The sequence below is a fragment of the Aedes albopictus genome, chromosome 2, assembly GCF_035046485.1.
Source record: "Aedes albopictus strain Foshan chromosome 2, AalbF5, whole genome shotgun sequence".
NCBI classification, from domain to species: domain Eukaryota; kingdom Metazoa; phylum Arthropoda; class Insecta; order Diptera; family Culicidae; genus Aedes; species Aedes albopictus.
In genome coordinates this window covers 112,324,267-112,349,266 of record NC_085137.1, presented here as the reverse complement: position 1 = coordinate 112,349,266, position 25,000 = coordinate 112,324,267, and the positions used below count along the sequence as shown (strand labels likewise).

Genomic DNA, 25,000 nt, shown 5'->3' with positions numbered 1-25,000 from the left:
TATAAAAGAAATACTGTATGTTGTTACTAGTTATGTCAATGATCAAAATTTGAGAAAGATCAAGCAATTCTGCATTAAGTTAGAAATATTCTACAAAAAGGCATAATTATCGGATAGCCAACTTTGAACTGTTATATCTCCGGATTCAATAAACCGATTACAATGAAATTTTAAGCATTTGTGACTCATATAATGAGCTGTGAAAAAAAATTGATTCAACTTGAAATTATTAATAAGAATGCAAGTTACAGCAATTTCACTTATATTAGGATTTTTTGGTAAATTGGTCTAACTTTAATATGCTTCCCATTACTTTTTCAATTTATTGCCGGTTATTTTGTTACGTTCTTTCAAAACATATTCATATTGAAGTCAATTACAGGGAATTCAAATAAACTATAATTACTATCTCGAATTTTGAAGCGATGTTGAAATTTTCGAGAATTTGGTGTTATATCAGAAAAATAATCAATACGCTATAATTTTCTTCCGTGTTAACAATTTTAGGTTATGTCAAAAGTTGATCAAAGCTTATCATATAAGTCATGCACACTCAAAATTTCATTGCATTTGGTTCGTTGAATCCGGAGATATAACAATTCAAAGTTGGCTTGCGGATAATTATGACTTTTTCTTGAATCTTTCTTACTTCATGTAGAATAGCCCGATCTTTCCCAAAATTTAACCTTTGATACACAAATAGTTGAGCAACTTACAGTAAAAATTTTAATTTTTTTTATGCACTTTACAAAAAGTTACAGCTATTTGACCATTTTTTGAAAAGTGAAAATTTTACCTGTCCCGATCATTTTGTCTATCTCCTGTATATAGTTTTGCAGTTTCTCTAGAATTCCACCGAAAGTTTTCTTCCGGATTTCCTGTAAGTTATCTTGTGTAATTGCACAAATAAAAATAAATGTTAATCAGTTTTGCAGGAAAAAAAAATAAATCTCATAAATTGCTGAACAAAAGCTACATCTTTCTCAAAACACTTGTGATTCTTATCACAAACATCTTGCAAGTAGACAGTTACACTGTGATGCATAATTGATCGGACAAACGCCGATTTTAATATGGCCAAGTTTGAGATGATGTAACTATGTTTTGCGTTGATGGATTGAGCTCAATTTTTGACATGGATAAGCGTTTCTATTATGGTTTTTTTTTATAGAAAATCACAAAATGATCACTTTAGTTCACTGTCCAGTTATTTTTTTTTTCGCCAAATGGAATTCGGCTAAATGACCCTGAACCGATTTTTCCATTGACTTTGTTCTCCAAATATTCTGTCAAAATTCGAGAAATGTCCGTGACAAACATATGCATGAAAACTGTATATGTGCGTTGATTGTTTGATGTCGTTGCTGATAAATTGCAACGTTTTCCTGTCACAAGGCTTCTCTATTTCTCATGCTACATTTGGATTACATTCACGCAATTCCTACGAATCCATTTCGTTCGATGCTTTTCAAATTTATTTGTAATATTGATAATTTAATAATTTAATAACAGATAATTTAACCTGAATCATGAAAATTGGTTGAAAGTACTGAGTTTTTGATGCAATAGCTAATTCATGTACAGTGTATCAAACAATTGTCCGTACAGCAAATTTTTTGCCAAAATAATTTTTCATTCAAATGTTTATAACTTTTTTATGCGTCAATCAAAAACGCTGAAATTTTGACCAATCATGACCCAAATATTGAAGCTCCATTGGTAAAATTTTGAGTGAGATCGAATAAGTTTTCTGAAAGTTATAGAACTTTTAGTAAAACTTATAAGATTTTTGAACACATTTTTAAAACATTATATCTCAATATGTACTCGATGGATTTTTTTCAATTTTTTATGTGTTACATCTTATACCTAAGGCTTTCACATGCAGCTATGTTTGTGGTTTTATATTCACTACAAAAAATATGAAAAATGTGCTTATGTAGTTGACGATGTTTAAAAATTTACTATATTTTTCACATATAATCTGCCAAACGTTTTCCACCAATAAAAGTGCATTGACTGAACGAAAAATCCAAAGGACCTACTCTTCATATGTAGTTTAGTAGGTCCTGTATAAAAATATTACATTAAGAGAGTTTAAAAAAGTTGAAAACACTTGGCACTTTTATTGATCAAAATATGATAAATTTCCAAATGACACTCTGGACATATACAGATTTTTCATATTTTTTGTAGTGAATATAAAACCTCAAACAAAGCTGCATATGAAAGCCTTAGGTATAAGCTGTAATAGAAAAAAAAAATGAAAAAGTTTCATCAAGTACATATTGAGATATAATGTTTTGAAAATGTGTTCAAAAATCTTATAAGTTTTACTAAAAGTTCTATAACTTTCAGAAAACTTATTCGATCTCGCTCAAAATTTTACCAATGGAGCTTTAATATGTGGGTTATAATTGGTCAAAATTTCAGCGTTTTTGATTGACGTATAAAAAAGTTATAAACATTTAAATGAAAAATTATTTTCACCAAAAAATTGCTGTACGGACAATTGTTTGATACACTGTAGGTAGATAACACGGCAAATAACGAGCGAAGTAAACCACACTTTTTTCATCGGCCTTCTACTTTTTTTTTGCAAGTTTCAACAAACAGTCTAGTCTAGTATCACATCTATATAATGTTGGCTAATGTTTGAGCCAGCTCAGACCATGTGCTGTTCTTCGGTATAGTTGTTGCTTGAGGTACCTATCCTACATTTTTGATAGTGCATAATGATACTCACCAATTTGTCCTTTAGAGCTTGTTTTTTCGGTAATGTCATAATACTTTGGACACTAATTGAAATAACTAGTCCACCGCTTTTGAGAAACAACAAGGAATTCATGTTCACCTAACCCGTCTACTGTTCTCCTTCAGCACTCCAGCAGTAATTTTCACTTTAAAGGTGGAAATCAGGAAACTATTTTTACGTCCACAATATTATTTTAAAAAATCCCTATGCTATCGCTGGGCTTCCGCCTGGACTGGAGCAAGTGTCCCATTACAAATGCACCAAATCCGCGTACGTGCTATCGATGGAAAAAACAATTCAAACTTTTCGGCGACATAACCACTATAAGTTGGGTGGCATGCCCAAACGGCTGTTAGTTTTATTCTTGAATACATTACGAAACCTTCGCGGGCCCAAATGAGAGGGTTTTTGGTATTGCTTGCGGTGCCCCTGTTGGCACTGCAGAGTTCGTACGCCCTGAAGCACCTGGAAGAACCCCGGTGGAAATCGTTTCGTGATGCCGAGCTGGAAAGTGCTGAATATTTGTTCATAACAAACGAAACGCTGGAGCGATACCGCGCCAATGGATACCCGGATGAGCCAAGTGTACGCAAGCTGATCGGTGCTATTATAATTGGTCTGAACGCGGCCGATGAGAAGCTCAATCAGATCAAGGACTACGTGCTCAGTCAGTATTTCCTTCCGAACAACGTGGACTGCCTATACAAGCAGCATACGCAGGAATGTCTGGATCAGAATGTCGCTCCGCTGGATCCAAGTGATCGATTGGGCCGAGCATATCAAACGTTCCAGTGCTACTACAAGAACTACGGCGGAATCAAGGACTCCGTAGAATGGGTGCCCTATCACTATAGCGAAGTGATCCAAACTCTTGAGGATTGTATGTACATCACAAATACATCCAACTGCAGCCTGTTGCAATACTGCCAGGGAGGTTATGCGACGAATCCGGATTATCCGAACCTGGCGTACTGTTACTTCGTGCGGGCCGGGTTCTACAACAGGTCATCTGGCTTCGACCTCTACAAGATGTACGTTCAGTTCGGTGACGACGAGTTTTTGGATGATAACACCGAAGAATGCATCTCCGGGGTGGTGGACCAATACTGCAAGGAACCGGACCGATTGGTGCACATCGTCCTGGATTGTATCGTTCAATACCTTCCTGCGACGACCTCCATTGGTGAAGCAGCCAGCAATGTGCTGGGTAATCCACCCGAGTGTGTTATCCCGCCGAGCCCACCACCAAAAACTCAACCGTGTTACAATGCTCCGTGCCCATAAGGGAGTTTCGCGATTACGTGGGTTGGACAAACGAATGAAGGAATGTGAATAAATATGAAGTTTATAATTTACTCAATGGTGTGTTTTGTGTGTTCGGTAATGTGACTGAGGTATGACGTAAAATTGCTTCAAGCTTGAATGTAGGTGAAGGAGCGAAGAAAGCATGCTAAACATTAGTTTACGCTTTAGGTCACGCATTGTGACCCAAATGGATGCTTGTTTAGGGTGCGAAGGTTTTCAGCGTTGTACCCATAACCAGAGTTATTTTTTTGGTCATGATATGGCGTAGGGTTGCAATGATGCTTGATTATGTAATCTTTCTTTCATAATCATTGTGGTAGGCTTGCCTTCTTGTTTTTGTTGAAGTTTTAATTATTCTTCGTCGGTTTAAGGCAAACAAGGATGCATTACAATATAGGTAAACTTTTGGTGGGTGAAAACTCAATGCAATTGCCCTTCTTCCTATTCCCTTTATTACCACCCTTTATTACACCACCCCCTCCCCTCCCTTAACAAGAGTGCAGAAAAACACACTTTTCTCTATAACGTTTTTGTTTATCAATATTTTTTAACCAAATTTGGACATAAGAACATATATCCTTCTAATTTAGGGATTTGTCGGGGATTCATGGAATGGCCACCTGATTCCGGAGTTATTCCGGAATATAAATGGCCATTGAAATTGACCATTTTGGAAAAAGTGAATTTTTGATATGATAACAGTTTATTTTTCAGACCTAAGGCCGGAACAAATCTCATTTTCTTCTTTTGTCACTTTGCTCGTTGACTCGTCAAGGGAGGGACGATGAATAATAAATGTATATGATGAAAAATTACCCAAATAATTAGGCAAAATCGTCAAACTCAACGGATTTGTTGAGAAATTTTCTCGACGGCTCTAATTTCACTTTGTAATTTTCAAATTTCTTAAATAATTTATTTGTGTCCCCCCTAAAAATGTCAAATTCCGGCAAAAAATTTCTGAGGGGGAGTGACATAAGAGAAAATCGAAATTTGTGTCAGCCTAATTGAACTGGAATGATAGAAAAATGTGTCTGAAAGTCCATCTCGGTCACTAAGTGCCTTGGAACCAGTTTTACGGATGTTCCGGAGTCAATTTTTGAATATGATTCAATACCATCTTGCGACACCTCAAACATCGTGATTTTTTTTAAGATACATCATTCAGAGCTGTTTTTGTGTTAATCGAAAAACTTCTGGCCATTTTGGACGAAGTTCGTGATTTTTTAAGGTATATGTATCATTCAAAGCTGTTTTTGCATTATCCAAAATATTTGCTCCTGCGATTCAATCAGGAACTCCTCCAAGAATTCTCCTAGAAATACCTTTAACCTTCATGGATTCTTCGAAAACATTTCTTATATGAATTTTTCTCAGGATTCCTCCAGAAAGTCCTACTTTGTTTTTATTAGGAATTTCTGCAGAGATTCCTCTAGCGATTCTTCTAGAAATTCTTACTTTGATACTTTTCGGAATTTTTCTAGGCGTTTTTTTTCTAGAAATTACTATTGGGATTCCTTTAGGAATTCTTATGGCGACTATTCAAGACAAGCATCCTAGGACTCAGAAGTTCCTCCGGTGATTTTTCCAGGAATTTCTTCAGAGATTTTATCCAGGGAGTCCTAGAAATTTCCCCATGTGATTCCTCCAGGAGCACCTATTGGCCTTCCTTTGGGAATTCTGGCTGGGATTCTTCAAGCAACTCCTCAACAAACATTATTGCTGTACAATGGATGATTAAACTGCTCTCGAGCTAAAATTTGAATTTTTTAGCTGAATAAACTGTTATTCAGTTATAAATAAACTGTTATTCAGCTAAGGTTGTAAGTTGGGTGCTGCTGTGGATTTTTCAACCATTTCTCCTACAACTTCTCCAGAAATTCTAACAGTGGTACCCAGTGGCGTAGCCAGAAATTGTCTCTGGGAGGGGTTTTCAACGGTCAATGATACCTTTTTTGATTTGCCACTTTCATTTTGTAAACAGTAATGAGCAATTATATTCGTAGTTTGAAAATAGCGGCGCAGCCGAAAAATTTTTCCGTCGCAAAGCGCTTTTTCTGAAAATTTGTTCCAAATTTGTTGGCTCTGGGGGGGGGGGGGGTGTTTAACCCTTAACCCCCCCCCCCCCCCGTGGCTACGCCAGTGGTGGTACCTTCAGTACCTTCTAGCAATCCTGGCTGGGATTCTTCCTAGCAATCTTTCTAGTATTTTCCTGAAATTTCTGTGGTAATTCTTCCGATGATTTCGTCAAGGATTTATCTAGGACTTCCACCTGAGATTTCATCCATTCTAAAAATTCCTCATGGGATTTCTCCAGGAGCTCATAATTGGCCTTCCTCTATGTATTCCAGTTGGGATCCCTGGAGGAATTCCTATTAGTACCTCTCAAAAAATTCTAACTGGGGTATTTCCAGGAATACGTTGTGGGATTCTTCTAGGGATTTCTCCTGGTATACTTGCAGCAATACTTTTGGAAAATCTTTCTGAGATTCATCTAGAATGCCTCCTGCGATTCCATAGATCCTCCAAAACACATCTACCGATTCTTCCAAGCAGAACAGAAGGTATTCCTCCAGGTATTTATTCAAGGAGCTTATCTAATAATTCTCCCTGCATTCTTGATAGTGTTTCTCCAAAAATTTCTGTAGAGATTCCTCAAGCAATTTCTACTAGGTTTTTATAGAAATATCTTCTATGATATTCCTAAACCCAGAATTCTAAAACTCCTCCAGAAGTTCCTTCAAGAATTCTTGGGATCATTCAAGATAACCTTCTTGGGATGACCTTCAAGAGTTTTTAAGGGATTTCTCTTGAGATTTTTGGTGCGATCCCTTCAAGAATTCGTGCTGGAATTATTCATGGCATTATTTCTGATATTCTTCCAATAGATTCTACGATGTTTCCTCCAGGAATTCCTTCAGATATTTTATCCAAGTATTCTTCCAGTAATTTCTCATGCGATTCCTCCAGGAGCTCTTCGTGGCCTTCCACCAGGAATTTCAGCTGGGATTCCTCAAGCAATTCATCCTGCAGTTCTTTCATCTACTCTTGCGATGACCCCTCCAGAAAATGTAACTTCGATACCTCAGAAATTCTGAAAGCCAGAAGAATCCCTGCAAGAGCTTTCTTCTGGCTTTCTTGCTGGGACCTTTCGAGCAATCATCCAAGAAATTCTGCCGGAATTCCTTCTGTTGTTCTTCCAGTGATTTCCCCAAGGACTCATCCATGAATGCTTTCAGAGTTTTTATCCAAAGATTTCTCCAGAAATTCCTGCAGAAACACATCTTGGCCCTCCTCCGAAGATTCTTCAAACAACTCCTCCCGCGGTTCTTCCAGCAATCCTTCCTCCAGAAATTCTAACTATGGTACCTCTAGGAATTATTGTACTTACTCGTATAGGAATTTTACCTGGCTTTCTTGCTGGAATTCTTCAGGAAAATCTTCCTGAGATTCCGTCAGAAATTATTCCTAAGACTCTTTCAGGGCTTCTCCAGATATTCCTCCAGGTATTTCTTCAAGGAATTCATCTTTGGGTTCTCCTTGGTATTCCTGGTGGGTTTAATCTTGAAATTCTTGTACCATTTTCTTCAGCAATTCCTCCTAGAATTTCTGCTGAATTTTCTACAATGAAACCTGCTAAGAATTCCTCTAAAAAAATTCCCTTACATTCTTTCAGAAACTTCCTCAGGTGATTCATCCAGGAATTGTTATCCAAGACATTTTATCTAAGTAATTCCCCATAAATTTCTAATCGAATTCCTCCAGGAACTCCTCTTAGCTTACCTCCGTGAATTCCAGCTGGTGTCCCCAAGTAATTCCTGCTGTGATTCTTTCAGCAATTAATCCTAGGACTACTCGATAGATTCTCCCTGAATCCCCTATAAGGGATTCTTCTAATGATTGCTCCTGGGATTCCTTCAATGAATCATGCTGGGATTATTCAAGGCAATCTTTCTAGAAATTTCCCAGAAGTTCTTTTGGTATTTCTTCCAGAAATTTTATCGTGGAAATCCCAGGCTAGGGTTTCTCCAAAAAACTCCCATGGGATTCCTGTAGAAACTTACTCCATGAATGGAAGTTAAATGAATTTAAATAGAAAACTCATAAAAAAATTCCTTAAAGAATTCCTGGAGATTCCTAGAGAAATCATCGGAGGTATTACTAGAGAAATCTCTAGTGAAATCCCTGGAAGAATCCAAAAAGAAGTTCCTTGAATGTGTACCAGGAGAAATGCCTAGAGAAATCTCTGGAAAATCGATTGAGGTATTTTTGAGAAATCTATGATGAAGTCGCTGTAGGAATCGCAGGAGAAATTTCTGGAGGAATCCCAGAAAAATTGTTCGAAAGAATTCCAGTAAGAGAAGTTTTATTTTATATATTTTTACAACACATTCGTTATGAATACATGATCCAATTGACACAACCTAAACGGTTAGCAAAACTGCCAGCTTTGTTTTCAATTCTAATCGGGACACGGGACTATAGGAAGTTTCATGCGGTTTCAGGTGGTATTAGAGACGTTCCAAGGGTGTTTAAGAAGGGTCTCTAAGGATTTCTTAGGGTCCTTGGGGCGTTTCAGGCGAATTCCAGATGTTTATGAGCGTTTCAGGGGCGTTCCAGGGAGTATCATTAACCTCCGTTAGTTTTATGGGGGTTTAAGTGGTCTTCTAGGAGTGTTCTAGTGAGTTTTAGGGCGTGTCAGGGCGTTTCAGGGCGTTTCAGGGGGTTTCAGTGGGTTTCAGGGGGTTTCAGGGGGTTTCAGGAAAGTTTCAGGATGTTTCAGCTGGTTTCAGATAGTCTTATGAGCGTTGCAGGGATTTTCAAAGGGGCTCAGAAGCGTTTCAGGGAGTTTCAGGAGCGTTCCTTGGAGATTCATTGGCTTTCAGGGGTGTTCCAGGAGTTTTCAAGGGGTTTCAAGGGTGTTCCAGGGGTATTCCGGAGGTATTCAGGGACGTTCCAGGAAGCTTGCGTGATGTTCCAGGGACTTCCAGGTGGTTTCAGGAGTTTTCAGGAGTTTTAAGTGGTTTCAGGGGCGTTTTAGTATGTTTTAGTAAGAGACGTCCCATGAAGCTTCAGTGGAGTTCCAAGCGGCTATTGGTGGGGGGGGGGGGGGATCAGGAGCATTACAATCCAGTCAATCAATGATCGTATAAGATGGCAAGTGGAGGCAATATGCGTGTATTTTATCCACGGTTAAACGGAAGCATGTACGCATACTGCCGCCACTTTGCCATCTTATGCAACAATAGATAAGAATATAAGAATACGACTTTGTGTTGTCTGAGAGGGGTATTCCAGGGGGTTTAAAGGGAACTCTGGGACATTCCATGGGATTTCAAGGACGTTCAGGAGCGTTACAGTGGATTTCAGGGGGTTGATATCACCCGAAACCCTGAAACGTCTTGAAAGCCCTCTGAATTATCCATGTATCCCCCGGAAACTCTTTCAGAACTCTTCAGAAACCCACCAAGCAACTCACATGTCCAAAATATTCCAACTCCAATGAATACCAAAGCAATTTTCAAATTGTTTGATTAAATTAATAAATTTATGAACATTGAACTAGAAATAAGAATAAAATGTAATACCACATAATATTGGCTAAGCTTAGCTTAGACTGACTGTACATTGTTGTACAATGGTTGCTCCTCCGTGATTGATCTGCTATAGTATCAACTACACTAAGATCCAAAAGAATAAGGTCTGGGACACACTATTCATTCTCAAAGTGTGGCTCCGTGGTCGTCACCAAGCTTTTAGTCGCATCGTGCTGAAGAGCGCGGGTTTGATTCTTGCCGCAGCTGTCAGGGAAAGTTTTCGACTTTGCCACTGGGCGTTACATGCAAGTCCGTTGCCTAGCGTCGTGCTTCCTTTAAAGAGTGAAAAATCTCACTGGAAGCATTGAACATGTCCCTGATTTTTAAGTGTAATTTTAATAGCTCATACATTTTTATCTATAATGGCGCTGGCCAAGTCCATACAATCAGTTAGGAAGGGAAAGGAATGTTAGAGTGTAATGGTTGTTACTACTTAATCCCAACCCAGATAATAGTTTGATGCTGTACAAACGTTTAAATCAGCCTTGATTTGAACAAATGCTGAGCATAAGAAATTCAATCCTTTATGCTGCTCCTAAACATCTAATTTTGGAGATTTTATTCAACCTTCAGCTGATTTGAGGTTCATTGGAAGGCTGATTTAAGGTTTAATATGCGCTTAATCAGTAATCAATGAATTTTACTGATTGTGTAAAAATAAAATAAAAACACTTTCGTGAGCCTATTTTTACCATTAGCTGCGTCTATTTCCAGAAGAGATATTAAGGAATGTTTAAATTAATCTGTGGGAAAACTGGGAATTAAACTCGGACGTCCTGATTTATAGTCACTCACCTTTGCACCTACACCACACACACTTGTTGTATACATGTCCTCGAAAACAAAAGCATTACTTGTTGTGTCTGAATAGTCAAGAACATAAGTTGAATAAAGTCTGTATTAAGGTTGAAGAAGCGATGTGGACTTCACAAAAGCCATGCTTGTGTAAGCTGTCAAAAATTATTTAATAAAAGGTTGAACAACAGATGATCAATTCTGCATGTTGGTGTATGTTTCAAAGCTGGATACCCAAATGAATGATATTCTGTTCAACTTGATATTCAGCCATCTATGCATTGCTGATTGAAGAGGTTGAACAAGCCATACTTCAGACCAATATTCAGCTGTCATTGTGTTCAGCCATTGACACCATTAACCAGCTAATGTTCAGTTAATACTCTCACTGTTCAGCATTAATTGTTACTTGGGAAGGGCACTCTGATTGCGTCTCCACAACCAGCATGGAAAGGCTGTTTTTAAGAGGAGGATCATGGGAGATCTGGGAGTCATCTTTGTTCGGAGCTGCTATTCATGAATAGATGATATTCATAGTGTTTAATGTGATTATTTTTGGCAGGGAGTTCACACATTGGTGCGTGGATGCCAGTCATAAGATGATAGATTGTGTATTGATCAGTACACTCTTAATTTTTAATACCGTGTTTGGTAATTTTTTAACGAAAATCGAATAGCTGAATACACCAATAAATGGTTTGTTTACCTTTTGCACCCGTTTTTGAGAGTTGGTGTATTGAGGTTCAGTAAAATCGATTACCGAAACTACCGAAATAGTTCTGCTGTTCTATTTTCTTCAAAAAAGTACCGAATAGGCAATTCAGGATTGAGTGTGTATGAAGGTGAAGCAAAACAGTAACTAGTATTTTTCATGTAGGAATTAATATCATATTTTGGGATATTTTTCTTGAAAACTATGGAATTTCACTGTCTTGTCATTTTTGAGTCACATCTATTAAAAAAACAGGTTGCTTTGTATACTCGCCAGCAGAAGCACTCATAAGTTATCACATGCGGATATCTCGAGATCTACTTTATTGGCACAATGCTATCTTCGGCAAAGTTGTTCAGTAGGTCAACCACAATCTGGTGATTCAACCATTAGTTTGTGATTTCGCCGCTAGGTGACGCTAGTTGTCAAGTAAAGCTTTAAACTCCGCTATCTCGAGATCCAGAGCAGATAGAAAAGTGTCGTCTTCGGCAGAGTTCTTCAGGAAGTCAAGAGCTATCTAATGATTCAATAATTAGTTGGTGGTTTCACCGCTAGGTGGCACTACATAGTTGTCAAATGAAGCTTCAAACTCCACTATCTCGTGATTTAGAGCAGATAGAAAAGTGGTGTCTTCGGTAAAGTTCTTCAGGAAGTTAAGATCAAGCTGGTGATTCAACAATTAGTTGATGATTTCGTCGATAGGTGGTACTAGTTGTCAAGTAAAGCTTCTAACTCCGCTATCTCGAAATCCAAAGCAGATAGAAAAGTGCCGCCTTTGGCAAAGTTCTTCATGAAGTCAAGAGCAATCTAGTTTTCCAACAACTAGTTGGTGATTTCGTCGCTAGGTGGCGTTAGTCGTCAAGTAAAGTTTCAAACTTCTCTATTTGGAGACCCAGAGCTGATAGAAAAGTGTTGTCTTCGGCAAAGTTCTTCAGAAAGTTAAGAGCAATCTGGTGATTCAGCTTATTAGCTATGCAATTTGTAAACTCATCATTCAATAATCCTTGAATGAGATGATAGTTATTTTTCAAATCTTGTTTCAAGTTGAAATCTTTTTACATGACAAATAAAAATGACTCTCACGTCGATCACGTCGAATTTCACCCGAAATCACGGTCTGTACATAAAGAAAATATTGTAAGTGATGAAAATTGTACATACGACAAAGTAGTACTTTATATGATGTAAAGCGTTTATCATTATGCGACTCTTAGTTGTTTAGGTGGTCATAGAACACGAAGCTGAGAGGCAAGCTTCGCTCCATGTATGTAGAAGACATAGGTGTTTTCTTGGTATATATCGCATCGTCCAAAATGTGTTTTCAAGTAATGTATATTATTTAACAGTGTTATTATTTGTCACTAGATGTTCGCCTAATGCATCTACATCGATGGATAGGGATATGGACTTTTAGTCGTCGTCGTCGTCGTCGTCGGCGTCACCGTGGTCGTCGTTGTCGTTGGCATTGCCGTCGTCGTCGTCGTCGTTATCGGCGTTGCCGTAGTCGTAGTCGTTGACGTCACTGTCGTCGTCGTCGATGGCGTCGATGTCGTCGTCGTTATCGGTGTCGCCGTCGTCGTAGTCGTTGGCGTCACCGTTGTCGTCGCCGTTGTCGTCGTCGTTGGCGTCGATGTCGTCGTCGTCGTTGGCGTCACTGTTGTCGTCGTTGATGGCGTCACCGTCGTCGTCGTCGTCGACGGCATTCCAGTCGTAGAGGTAACTGTTGCTGAAGTCGTGGTCGTCATCATTTCCGTTGTGCTGGTGACCGGTGACACCGGTTCGCACACGTTACAGTACGAGTTGGTTGTCGCTAAAATTTGCCTCGCCGTCTCAGTGAACAGTGCCTCCGTAGAAATGTCCTCCTCTACACACTGGAAGAACAGCTGGGTTACCATAATCGGTTCCGTAGAGTACTGCTGCGAGACTCGAGTGATGCACTGGCGGGTGGCTTCTGACAGCAAATTCGGCGAGCCAAATTGCGTGTACAGACGGTCGGTGTAGGGACCATGTGCATGATCGTAGAATCCAGTTCGAACAGCTAGTACATAAAGGGGGTCTGAAATTTCTTCGACGTTGAAGCCGTGCCCTTCGCTGAAGTCCTTAATGGCCTTGCAGGATGTGTTCGCAATGGAGAATGCTTCCTTGAGATGTTGGATTCGATCGACCTGTTCGTACGGGATGAATCGAACGGTATCAGTCAGCAGACTTCCGTAGTTCCGGTAATAGCACTGGAACGAACGGTAAGCTCGTTCAAATGGTTGTCCTTGGCAGTGATTCGGCACGGTGGTACGCAGACATTCCTGTGTGCGACTGACATAGTCGCTGGGTGCTCCCGATGGATCGAAGAAGTTTGTGATGACATGGTCTTTGATGCCGGTGAGCTCGTCGAAGGCGTGGAATTGCACAAGAATACAGTTGATCAGCTTGCGGCAGGGCCATTCGTCGGGGTATCCGTTGCTCACACACCTCTGAGCTGTTTCGTTGGGTAGTAAAAGATAGACTGCGCATTCCTGCTGAGAGGATGAAAAAGTTTTCAGCTGAGGGGACTGCCAATCTTCCGCGGCTAAAGAGAGGCAAAAAGTGATTGCGACCAAGGTGGTCAGCAGTTGATACTTCATTTCTCAAATGTGCTATACGATGCGTTGCTGATGAAAAAAATCGCTTGCTTTTATATGACGAATTATGTCATCGAGCAGTAGTAGAAGGCACGCATTGTTTTTATGAATGGAAGCTTTTTGATTACGTTAACCAAAGGTACTTAGTGTGTCGTAGCTCTATTTTGACAAATATCTGATCTGATTGACGGCAATTGTTGATGAAGTTGTATTTTTTTGCTTTCAGATTTGCCTGGATGGGATGATACGACTGGAGTGCATGCTAACAGAAAGTAAGTGATAATACTATCTTTTACTGAAATTGCTTGCTCTTATCAATTCAAATGTTCAGAGTATCATTAATTAACGATGTTTTTTCGCTCACTTGCTGCTGCTGCGGCTCGAATTGCATGACACATTTCAAACCTGAACTCTTACGCACACTATCGTTTGCGGATTGGGCTTTGCACTTCCCTAGTTTGAACAGTATTAAGGGAACGTAAGTAGTGCCACTGGTTCAGAATATTCTCCATAATCTTCATCAGTGGAAATGAAGCAAAACTAATTGTATGCTTTTCTTGATTGAACATTCTAGACATTTTTCTACACATGAAGCATCTGTACATGCGGCACGAAAAGGGGCCGCTGAGCGCCTTGCACGACTTGGATCTGGTGTTGGAGCCAATCCATGCGGCACTGCAATCTGTTATGGCAATTCAGGGTAAGCAGATGGTTATAATCAGTTAAAATTATTTCCAGACATCTCACACAACTATTTTTGCAGATTCTCCGACAATAGTGACGCTGAAACCTTAGGTCACGGAGTCGTCGGTTTCAACAATGCTGGTTCGGGTGGCTCCAGCTCCAGCAGTTCCAAGTACCAGGCCAGTTCCCATCAACAGTCCGTTTCTGGTGTAGTGCCAGTTTACCCAGTTCACAGTTCAAAGTCTAGTTACTCCAGTGAATCTCAGCACCGTAGTAGCTCATCCAGCCTCAATGCTGCACAGACAGGAAATTATATCAGTGCTGATGAAGGTATCAAAACGCGATCAAACTTCGGGGCATCAAATGGAGCAACCCTTGTACATCCGATCGCTGCATCTGCGTATCCCATTGGACAGGAATCTTCTCAGACTAGTTTTGCCAGCAATAGCCGCAGCTCTAATCAAGGTGTCTACACGGTTCCAGTCTACGGTTCATCTGGCGATCAGGCTTCCAAGTATGTCGCTGCCTCCGCTTCTAGACAGGAAAACCAACAACGTTACACGCCTTCCAATACATACGTAGTCTACAGGCAACCCGTCCCAGTATACGGTCCGTTCAACACCGGAAGTTTCGACACCTCGGCCCGTTTCTCAAACAACCAGGGCGCAGTCTACCAAGCTCCCGTAGTCTATCCTGCTCGCAGTTCTTCGAACCAGTATTCCGCTGCCAACGATCAACAAACATATGTCATTCATGGAGTTCAACCGGTGTACGGTGTTTCCTCGGATCTCTCTTCCCAAGCCAATCGTCACACCCAAGCCCAATACGTCCGTCCCGCTTACCAACCCGTTTATAACAACCACCTGGCATCTTCCCAACAATCCCAAGAGTCTCACAGTCATGCTTCAGACTCAGGAACCAACATAAGAATAACCCCTGTGCCAGTGTCTTCATCTACCACTCACGAAGAAGCGGAAGAGCGCGACGAGCAATACAGCCGAAAGGGTAGCACCTACGTTCCGGTAGCCTTGAACACTGCCTCCACCGCTTCCAAGTACACTTCCCAGGAGCAGCAACGTACCCAGTCAGGTACTTCCTACGTACCCATCCCCGTGGTATCGGCCGCCGAGTCACACAAACAACAACAGAGCAGCTCCGCATCCCAATACTCCGCTGCTCAACAGCATCGCTCCAATAATGCCGCCGCCGGTGGATGGTACTATCCGGCAGCAGGCTCGGCTGCCGTGCACCAGGGATCACGCTACTCGGCTTACGATTCACAAAACGCACAGACTCAACAGCGGGTTGGCGGATACGTCCCGATTACGAACGATGCTTTGGGACAGCGATTCGGCGCGGTGGACTTGGGACTGGACCGAAGCGGCACTGAGCTGGGTTCTATCATGAGTGAATCGGAACGCTTGGCACGGCTTCAGGCCAAGAACGCTTACAACGGAGCGGTCAGCGGTAGTTCGGCGATCGATATGGAGAACCGGTTCTCTGGAAACAACGACGACGCGAGTAGTGACATCGGCGGAGGACTGGGTAGTGGATTCAAGCGCACCAAGTCGTGGTCCAGCAGCTCAAAGTGGGCGTCGGGACAGAAGGTAGGTTGAGGATCTGTTGATAGTTTTTATCCAACTAACCCTCATTTTTTGTTTCAGTATGGAGATGATGGTAAGATCAAGACGTACAGCTCGCTATCGACAGCTGAAAGCGAACAGCACAACATCAATGGACAGAAGACCGGTTATAAGGCGGCCACCACTACTCTCGAAGATGATGGAAAAGTTAGCACCTACAGTTTGCACACACCGTAAAGATTTTAAGATATCTACTAGTTTGTAATAAATTTTCTGTTAAGAACCGTTGACTGAGGTAAATATATTGAAGTTAATCTTTAAAACCGTTTAGTGTATGTTTACATGAAAGGATTTCACCGAAAGTCATAGAAGCCCAAAAGTGAGTTCACGTGGTTTATGAACATAGCCATTCAGAATTTAATTCTAATTCACGACAGCTTAGGTTGGTTTGCTTATAGTGTGTATTTGCATGATATTTTTTTTGGATATAAAGCCACGTAGTTCAAGATTATCTACAGTTATACAAGAATCAGGGGTTTTGTCTTTCTGCGAAATGTATTTATGCAAAACATCTTTATGCAAAATGAGCCACCCTCTACGAGTCAACGGCGCCATGACATCGGATGTTATGGAACAATTTAATAATATTTCTGCCCCACATTGAACTGAAATTCGTTGAAAATATTCTTAGCACACTTCTTCTTATACACTTCACTCGCTTCTGAGTAAACAGTAGTTTCTAAAAATCTCATAGACTGTAGTCTCTTCAATTCTTCTATTAAAAGCTACAATGTCTGTCGAACTCCAAACGATTTTTGGTTACGCCTGTAATTCTGAAGACCAATACTTTAGGAAATATTTGGATGATCCAGAACGTCCACAGAATTCAAAATTTGTTTTGTAATGCTTTACTAGCCTCGTGAGTTTCTGCCTCCATCGAATGAATCAAACTTCTTCCGCCTTTCAAACACCTATTTTCGAATCATTTTGCTGATATTTTTCCCTGCAACTTATACATGTAGATTTCAAGGTTCGTATTTCAAGATTTCTTTAAGGTCAGAACAAATGAATGTAAGAATATTCAGACGTAGGGCATTGGGATGCTTCGTTGGCATAGTCCCCTCGTTCGACCCATCTTAATGTAAACCAAAAACTCAAACAAACACTCGTAACTGGAGATTGGAAAAGCTATGTATCAAACAACTGTAATATTTCGTTTCAATTTTAGCACTTTAGAGCATTAAAATAAAATGAAAATGTCACTTTGTTTAGCTTCTGTAGACGCCATGATTCTTCTGGCTTAGTGGGTAGTCTAGACATATGATCATCAATGGCATGGTTCTGGGATATATTGAATTGACTTATCGATAACTGATCTTTTGATGCGAAGTTCAAAGACGCTATTTTGAACTTGTATATTTGTTATCAACGAATAATAACTATTTTGCAAATTAAATGTAGCAAATTAAGGTAGCGAACTACTTGGGCAGCGGCCGGTATTTTGGGCACTCTTCGCTATTACTCAGTCAATTCCAAACCAATTGGCTTGAAATTTTGTACTATATATTATACGTATTCCATTGCGTTCCAAAAATTGTGTCAATTGATTCAAAATTGGCTGAGTTATAGCAGAAAAGTGCCCAATATAGGACCCCTGCCGAGATGGTTCCACTTCCTTACCCAAATCTTGGCTCATTAGTAATGTGATGTCAACAACATCGATAAAGTGACATTGGAACGACATTGTTTGCGTATGAACCAGAAGGAACGAACAGGAAGAAAGATTTTGTATGTGATGACTGTGAAAATATAACACAATAATTTGATTGCGATGTTTTCGTTACTTAATTTAGAATGAACTTTAGTTTAGGTGATTTATTAATGGTTTTGTCAAAATTTGACTTCGAAAATGTAATTTGAAAGTTAGATTGTTGAACAAACAGTGATAATACTTCAGCAGAAATATTGGAAAAAAATGAGAGAATAAGTGGTTCTGGCGCATGGAAAGCAATAGATTAACGTTGTATCCACTAATAGGCCAATTTTTGTACCGTAGACCAACGTTGCATACCATCGCATTGAATCTTTTCAACGTAATCTAGTAAGTTGAATATTTATGTTAGTTTTCATCCAATTGGTGAAACATGCATTGCCTAGAGTGCGTGATAGGGTCAACATATCATTTGTAGGGCTATTAATTCACGAGTAATGGTCAAAATTGTCTAGGCAGCTTGCATATAAGGTCAACGAATGGTACACATAATCTATTTTTAAACCAAGTTCTTTGGGCGTTTCGGAGAGCTTTAAATGCAACCTCAATTTATGAGGATATTTTTAAGGGATTATTTGTATATAGCTTTAAAAAATACTTGATGGCGTTTTATATTATCAGCATAGCACTGCCCATATTGGCATAGTTGACGTAAGCGCCACTGTAGTTTTGAACACACTTTTGAAATTTTAGCAATGGACAATGAAAAGTTTTAGATTTTTTTGTATCTTCATCGGAATTTCTGAAGCAAACTCCCGAGGAATTTTTGAAGCAATCCTTGGTAGATTTCCTTGAAGAGTCACTTCAGAATTACGCAAAAAAGAACCCTCTAGAGAAATTCCTGGAGAAAGGAGGAAGATTTGGACTTATTTCTGAAGTAAAATTTGGAAACATTCCAGAAAGCCTCGCAATTGAACATTTTTAAAGAAATCACTTGAGAATTTTCTAGACGATTTTCTGGAGAATAAAACGCACAATATTCCTTTAAAGAAACCTGGAGCAGTTACAGGAACAATCTCTGAAGAAAATAACCAAATGTATCCTTGGGAGATTTTTTAAAATAATCGGCGAAGGAATTTCTGAAAGAATCTCCGGCAGAATTCCACAAGAAATCAATTGAGGAATTTCCAAAGAAATATCAAGAGCAACAGATACTTTTTTGTTTTTTTTTTGTCTTATATACCAGCAAGCCATCATTAGTATTTTTTTCTATTTTCAATATTTAGGGTAAATCGCCAATTATTGCACACCTTAAAAGATAAATATGATAATTAAATAATTTCTTACAATTTTATATTGTCGAGAGCACAGCGAGCAGTAACGGTCAAAATGTAGGCCGATGGATCTTCCCAGATCATATAGATAGAACTTCAAATGAATCTTCAGAAAGTCCAATACTTTCACTAACACAGTCAGAAAACCCACTAGTTTATTTCTTCTTAACTCTTTTACTTAAAATCGACACTTAACTTAATTCACAAGATTATATTGTTACATTAAAATTACATATTTAAAGATGTTTCACTAAACTTCAGATGGTAGGTTGGCGCAGAAATCCACTTCGGGTAATGGCGCCAAGATGGTGCTTCGGTGCAGAAAAGAGAGCGATGCTCGTTACTTGTTCTCCTTTTATATCATGGTGCCCCGGAAGGCGGCGGTACGCCATGATAACCTTTTCGTTGGCCTTTGAGCTTTTATCGTTCTCCACGAACGAGAGTAACGGATAGAAGTAACACAGAGAACAGACGTTTAAGCTCGAACAAAAATATGTCGAAATCGTGTGTAAAGGATTTAAGTGTACCTCAACACCACCAACGGAGACTGCCCCACATCTAAAGTCGATTTGACCCCACGATGGCAGTGTTCATCGTTAAAATACACTAGCCCACAAAGCGACACGATCGCCAAACGGCCAAAAACGGCGAGCACTGGAAACAAATATGACAACACAACAATGTAAGTGATGGGACGCTAGCGCCGCGCAACGGGAGCATAACCACATACTCTGATATGACCATTACAAAGTTTTACACAAGGCAGAAAGCGAAGAAAGACGTCTGTTCTCTGTGGAAGTAACGTCCAATCTACTTAAACGGCTGACAGACAGGTGGCGCATAATTTCCCTTTTCGTGATGTGCAGGGCATATACGAACAATTGTTTTATTGAATTCAATTCACCAATGAAACAATATTAAAATGCTGTTTAATCTTTTTACACTGCCGTATCGTTACCATGGCTTTATATTTCAAGAAATAATATCTCAAAAACTAAAAAAACATCCTTCTGCGATTTTTTATATGTTACGTCAAAATTTCTATACTTGCCCAAATATCTTAAAATTGGTCACCCTAATGACGAAACAAAATAACGTTTCTAATTATTTTTTCATTAACCACAAACCCACCAGGTATCACGGTATTTCGAAATTCACTATATCGACTTTCTATGAAATGACTTAATAAATCTGCAAATTTTATAAATGATGAAAATTTTCTTAGCTAGGTATTTTTGATCGTTTTTCAACAAAATAGTACTAAATTTCGGATGCACGTTTAATAGATAGCGCTGCCATGGTAAAATCAAAACTGATTTATAAAAAAATCAGCGCTTTCTGTACTGGTACTTCCTAACTTTTCTAGAGTGCCCATTTCATCAAGGAATTCCAAGAAAACTACTCCAAAAATTCCTTAAGTAATTTCTCCAAAAAAATCCTGAGAAATTCTTCTATGAACCTTACTTGGAATTATTTCCAGAATTCTTCTAGAAGTTTCCTCTAATTCTTTTTAAGAATTCCTTCAGAGGTATTGTTGGTAATCCTCCAAAGATTTCTTCAAAATTGCAGCAAAAATTTTAGTCCAGAAATTTGTCTTCTTGGAATCCCCCTGGGTACCCTCAGGAGTTCTTTCAGGAATTCCATCAGAAAATCTCCAAGGGATTCCTATAGAAATTCTTAAAAATTCTGCAGTATTTTTCTTCGAAATTTCTGTAAGAACTGCTGGAAAAATTCTGAAGGAATCTAAGGACATATATCTGACAGAATCGCAGGAGCAGTTGAAGAAATCTCTGGAGGATTTTCTGCAGGATCTCTGGAAGAACCTTCGAAGAAATCCCATGCTGAAATTAATAAAGAAATCCTTAATATACTAAAAGAGCTTCTGGAGATATTTCTGGAGATATTTCTGAAGAAATTTCTGATGGAATTCACTGATGAATTACTAAAAGAATCCCTGAAGCAAATTTTGAAGAAATGTTAAGTTTTATGCCTATTAATATCCCTGAGAGTATTTTTAAGGAATCCCAGGAAAATTTCTGAAGAAATCTCAGGGGAAATTTCTGAAGAAGTTCCTGAAGGAATACCAGGGGAAACTTCTAGGGTATCCTTGGAGAAATGCTAGAGGAATTTCTGGGAAAATTTACGGAAGAATTCCACTGAAACTCTTAAAATAATCTCTACATGAATCTCTAAAATAATTCATAACGGTGAAATGGAGAAGTTCTTGCTAAATTTTCTGGATGAATCTCTTAAGTAAAATTTCTGTAGGAATTCGTGAGGGAAACACAGGAATATTTCCAGATAAAAATCGCTGGATAGAAGAATTTCTGAAACAATTTTTGAAAATATTTCTGAATACGGAGATGAATCCACCTAGCGTGGAACATCTCAAGAATAAAGAGGTATAAAACTTCTGAATCTCTGGAGGAACTTCCAAAGGATTTTCAAAAGTACATTCTAGAAGAACTTAAGTATTTCCACGGGAAGTTTCAGAAGGAATCCAGGGGAAACTTCTTAACCCTCTTATACCCAAATTTTTGGTTTTGATCTAAATATCAATTATCGTTATCTAAAATCGTTTTAAACGTGTTTTGGAAGATGATTCTGATTTCGGTTTTTTTATTTTTCTAATTTTTATCTTTGAACATTTCTTAACTCTTATATTTTCCCTGGAAGCTTATTTGGCATACCAATTTTTTAATCTGATGTTTCGTTACGTCTGTAGTTTGTCTCATGAGTCCGGTTGAAGCAAATAGTGACCAAAGCGTAGGCGATAAAAATATCGAGAAAATCGTAGGCGATCAATTTTGAAAAGCTGCGAATCCGACAAAAAAGCTTCACTGAAAGTACAGCGAGGTTCGAACAAATCGGTACAAGCGCACCATAGCGGACGCCATCACTCCATGACTCCGTACATAGAACAACCAAAATCAAAATCCAACAAGAAAACGAGCATATAATCCTTGAGAAAGGTTAAATACATAACCGAAACCGTCCGGTTACTATGCAATAGCCGTTTTTGCTGCCGTTAAAAGACTGCCAAGGCCAAAAATACCCCCTTTGCCAATTTTGTAATACGAAAAAATATTGAGATTTTAGGATTATTGTTATTGTATATATTTTTTTCATGGATAATTTCATTTTTCGTGTAACTTTTAGGAAAATCATTTAGAGTTGGTATTGATGTGGTTGATCCTCTTAGGCGTACTGTGAATGACAACCCTCAGTATGAATTAACACTTCACTGGACTGTTCTAGGGTAGCAAAGTTGGGAGAAAGTTTCGTCCTAAAAGTTTCTTTTAGTTATTATAAATCGATCATATTGTTTCATTGTTATTCGCAATTCTTTATTTATTTTTTAATCATTGAAAACGTTCTCTCAAAGCGATGGATATGGATATTTGCTCGTTGTAGTCAGCGTTTCAGTAGACGTACCGGTGGTTTCAGATGAGGTAGTAGTCGGCATCTCTGTTGTAGACAATGGCAACAGCTCACACATATTGCAGTATGAATTGGTGGCCGCCAGCACTTGCTTGGCTGTCTCCATGAACAGCTCTTGTTCCTTAATATCTTCTTCAATGCATTGCAGGACTAACTGGGTGAGTCTAAATGGCTCCGTTACGTGTTGCTGTGAAACACGCTCCAAGCATTGACGAGTTGTTTCTGATGTAGGAGACGGCTTGCTGAATTGCGTGTACAGGCGATCGATGTTTAAACCATCTTCAGGATTGTAAAATCCGGTTCTAACGGCTAACGTGTACATAGGATCCGATATGTTTTCGACGATGTATCCACGTCCCTCACTTAATTCTTTTAGGGCGATGCAAGACGTGCTAACAATGGAGAATGCTTCCTTGAGATGTTGGATCCGATCAACCTGTTCGTACGGAATGAATCTAACGGTATCGGTCAGTAGACTTCCGTAGTTTTGATAGTAGCACTGGAACGAACGATATGCACGTTCGAATGGTTGTCCTTGGCAGTGATTTGGCACGGTGGAACGCAGACATTCCTGGGTTCGACTAACATAGTCACTGGGTGCTCCCGATGGATCGAAGAAGTTTGTGATGACATGGTCTTTGATGCCGATGAGCTCGTCGAAGGCATGGAATTGCACAAGAATACAGTTGATCAGTTTGCGGCAGGGCAATTCGTCGGGGTATCCGTTGCTCACACACTGCTGCGCTGTTTCGTTGGGTAGTAGAAGATAGACGGAACATTCCTGTTGAGAAGATGAAAACGTCTTCAGTTGAGGTGATAGCCAATCTTCTGCGGCCAAAGAGATGCTGATAGTGAATGTGGCAAAAGTGAGCAACAGTTTTTAGTCCATTGCATAGCTGTAGAACTAACACAAGGCTGGCAGTAAAAAAAATGTTAGCATTTATATTATGAATTATGTCATCACATGACAGCAAAAGGCACGCATTGTATAAATCCATTTCGCGAGTTATGTTTACAAACCGTCAGCCAAGACGTCACCTCTTGGCGTAAGGTGTACTTGTAAACAATTAAATACGGTCAACCTGAAAGGGCTCCCCGAATTCTCTATTTACTTTTCTTACATGTCTATCTTGCAGATTTTGGGGCAATGAATTTTTGGTTACCGTAGGTCACAACGTTTCAACAGGTAATTGATATCCCTAGTTGAGACGTTTCTGTTAACTACTGAAGTGATGTATCGTACAGTAGATTTTGAAAACTTGAAACTTGAAGTATTGTATACTTTTCACTCATGGGAATATTTGCATCATCTCATGGGAGCCGGTTTATGAGATATATGATATATTTTACTGAATGAAGTTGGGAACGTCGCACTTTCTTCGACTATAAAAAACATCAACACAAACACGTGACTCGACCTCATACACAAAAAACGTGCCTTCCGCTATTGCATTGTACGCTGACATAATATAAACGTCATATAAAAGTTGGCCTTTTTGCTACCATCACACCGTATAGACTGCCCTACTCAGAAATGAACTACCTTCTGCAGGTCACTCTAATCGCTTTATCTATTACTACCACTTTTGCAGTAGAAGATTGGAATTCACCGCAGCTCAAGTCGTTTTCAGCTGCTCAACAGGAATGCGCTGTCTATCTCCTGCTATCAAACGAAACTGTACAGCGATACGCCGATAATGGATATCCCGATGAGTTCCACAGCCGTAAACTGATCAACTGTATCCTGTATCAACTCCACGCGTTTGACGAAGTTACCGGCGTGAGAGATCATGTTATCTCCAGCTTCTTTCTATCGCCAGGAGGGTGCAGTGACCACATCAAACGTACCCAGGAATGTCTGAATTCGACTGTGCCGGAGCGCTGCAGTGAAGAAACACCATTCGAACGAACTTATCGTTCGTTCCAGTGCTACTACCGCCACTACGGAAGTCTGCTCACCGATGTAGTCCGATTTCTCCCGTACGAACCAGCTCGTGCGATGTATCGCATAAAGCAAGTGTATGATTCCTTGTCAATGGTGAACACATCCTGTAAGGCCCTGAGGGAGTTCAGCGTAAAGCAAGGATTCATCGTGGAAAACATATCGGATGCGTTGTATACCTTAGGACTCCGTTCCGGGTTCTACGATCTTGAGCATGGTCTCTACGTGGATCGTCTGTACGCTCAGTTCGGGAAACTGAGTCTACTTTCGGAAACTACTCACCAGTGCCTAGTTCGTGTTTCCCAACAATATAATACGGAGCCACTTCGACTCACCCAGCTGGTGCTACAGTGCGTCGAACAAGACATATCAACCCAGGGGTGGTTGACGGTGGCAGCACAGCAAATTCTAGCGTCGAGCAGTTCGTACTGCAATGTGTGTGAACCGTTACCGTCGCCAGCGATAAGCACCGTTTCACCTGATCCGTCGGGAATGACAACGGCTAAGTACCCCTATCCATCGATGT

At 39.7% G+C, this 25,000-nt stretch overlaps 4 protein-coding genes across 5 annotated transcripts in view; 2 read left to right on the top strand and 2 right to left on the bottom strand.

Moving 5' to 3' along the window:
- LOC115264418 (uncharacterized) overlaps positions 1-16,369 on the top strand; it is a 30,921-nt gene extending 14,552 nt beyond the window's left edge. The window contains exons 2-6 of one of the 2 annotated variants that reach the window (XM_062850242.1): positions 14,006-14,051; positions 14,237-14,257; positions 14,354-14,479; positions 14,543-16,070; positions 16,128-16,369. In XM_062850242.1, coding sequence (XP_062706226.1) covers positions 14,006-14,051; positions 14,237-14,257; positions 14,354-14,479; positions 14,543-16,070; positions 16,128-16,283 — 1,877 coding nt within the window. In that variant the 3' untranslated portion in view covers positions 16,284-16,369. The remainder of the gene's footprint in view (positions 1-14,005; positions 14,052-14,236; positions 14,258-14,353; positions 14,480-14,542; positions 16,071-16,127) is intronic. The other variant, XM_062850243.1, reaches the window with a different exon arrangement.
- LOC115253506 (uncharacterized) lies at positions 6,188-13,987 on the bottom strand. Its single transcript, XM_062850244.1, has one exon. It carries the CDS (start codon positions 13,780-13,782, stop codon positions 12,547-12,549), a length of 1,236 nt encoding a protein of 411 aa, XP_062706228.1. The 5' UTR covers positions 13,783-13,987; the 3' UTR covers positions 6,188-12,546.
- Positions 16,370-16,514: 145 nt separating the features above from the next.
- Positions 16,515-23,421, bottom strand: LOC109414419 (general odorant-binding protein 45). Its single transcript, XM_019688229.3, is given in 1 exon segment — positions 16,515-23,421. A coding segment is annotated over 1 exon segment (951 nt). The 3' UTR covers positions 16,515-22,470.
- LOC109420558 (uncharacterized) overlaps positions 23,388-25,000 on the top strand; it is a 4,168-nt gene continuing 2,555 nt past the window's right edge. The window contains exon 1 of the mRNA XM_062847732.1: positions 23,388-24,998. Within this exon, the coding sequence (XP_062703716.1) occupies positions 24,067-24,998 (932 nt within the window). The 5' untranslated portion in view covers positions 23,388-24,066. The remainder of the gene's footprint in view (positions 24,999-25,000) is intronic.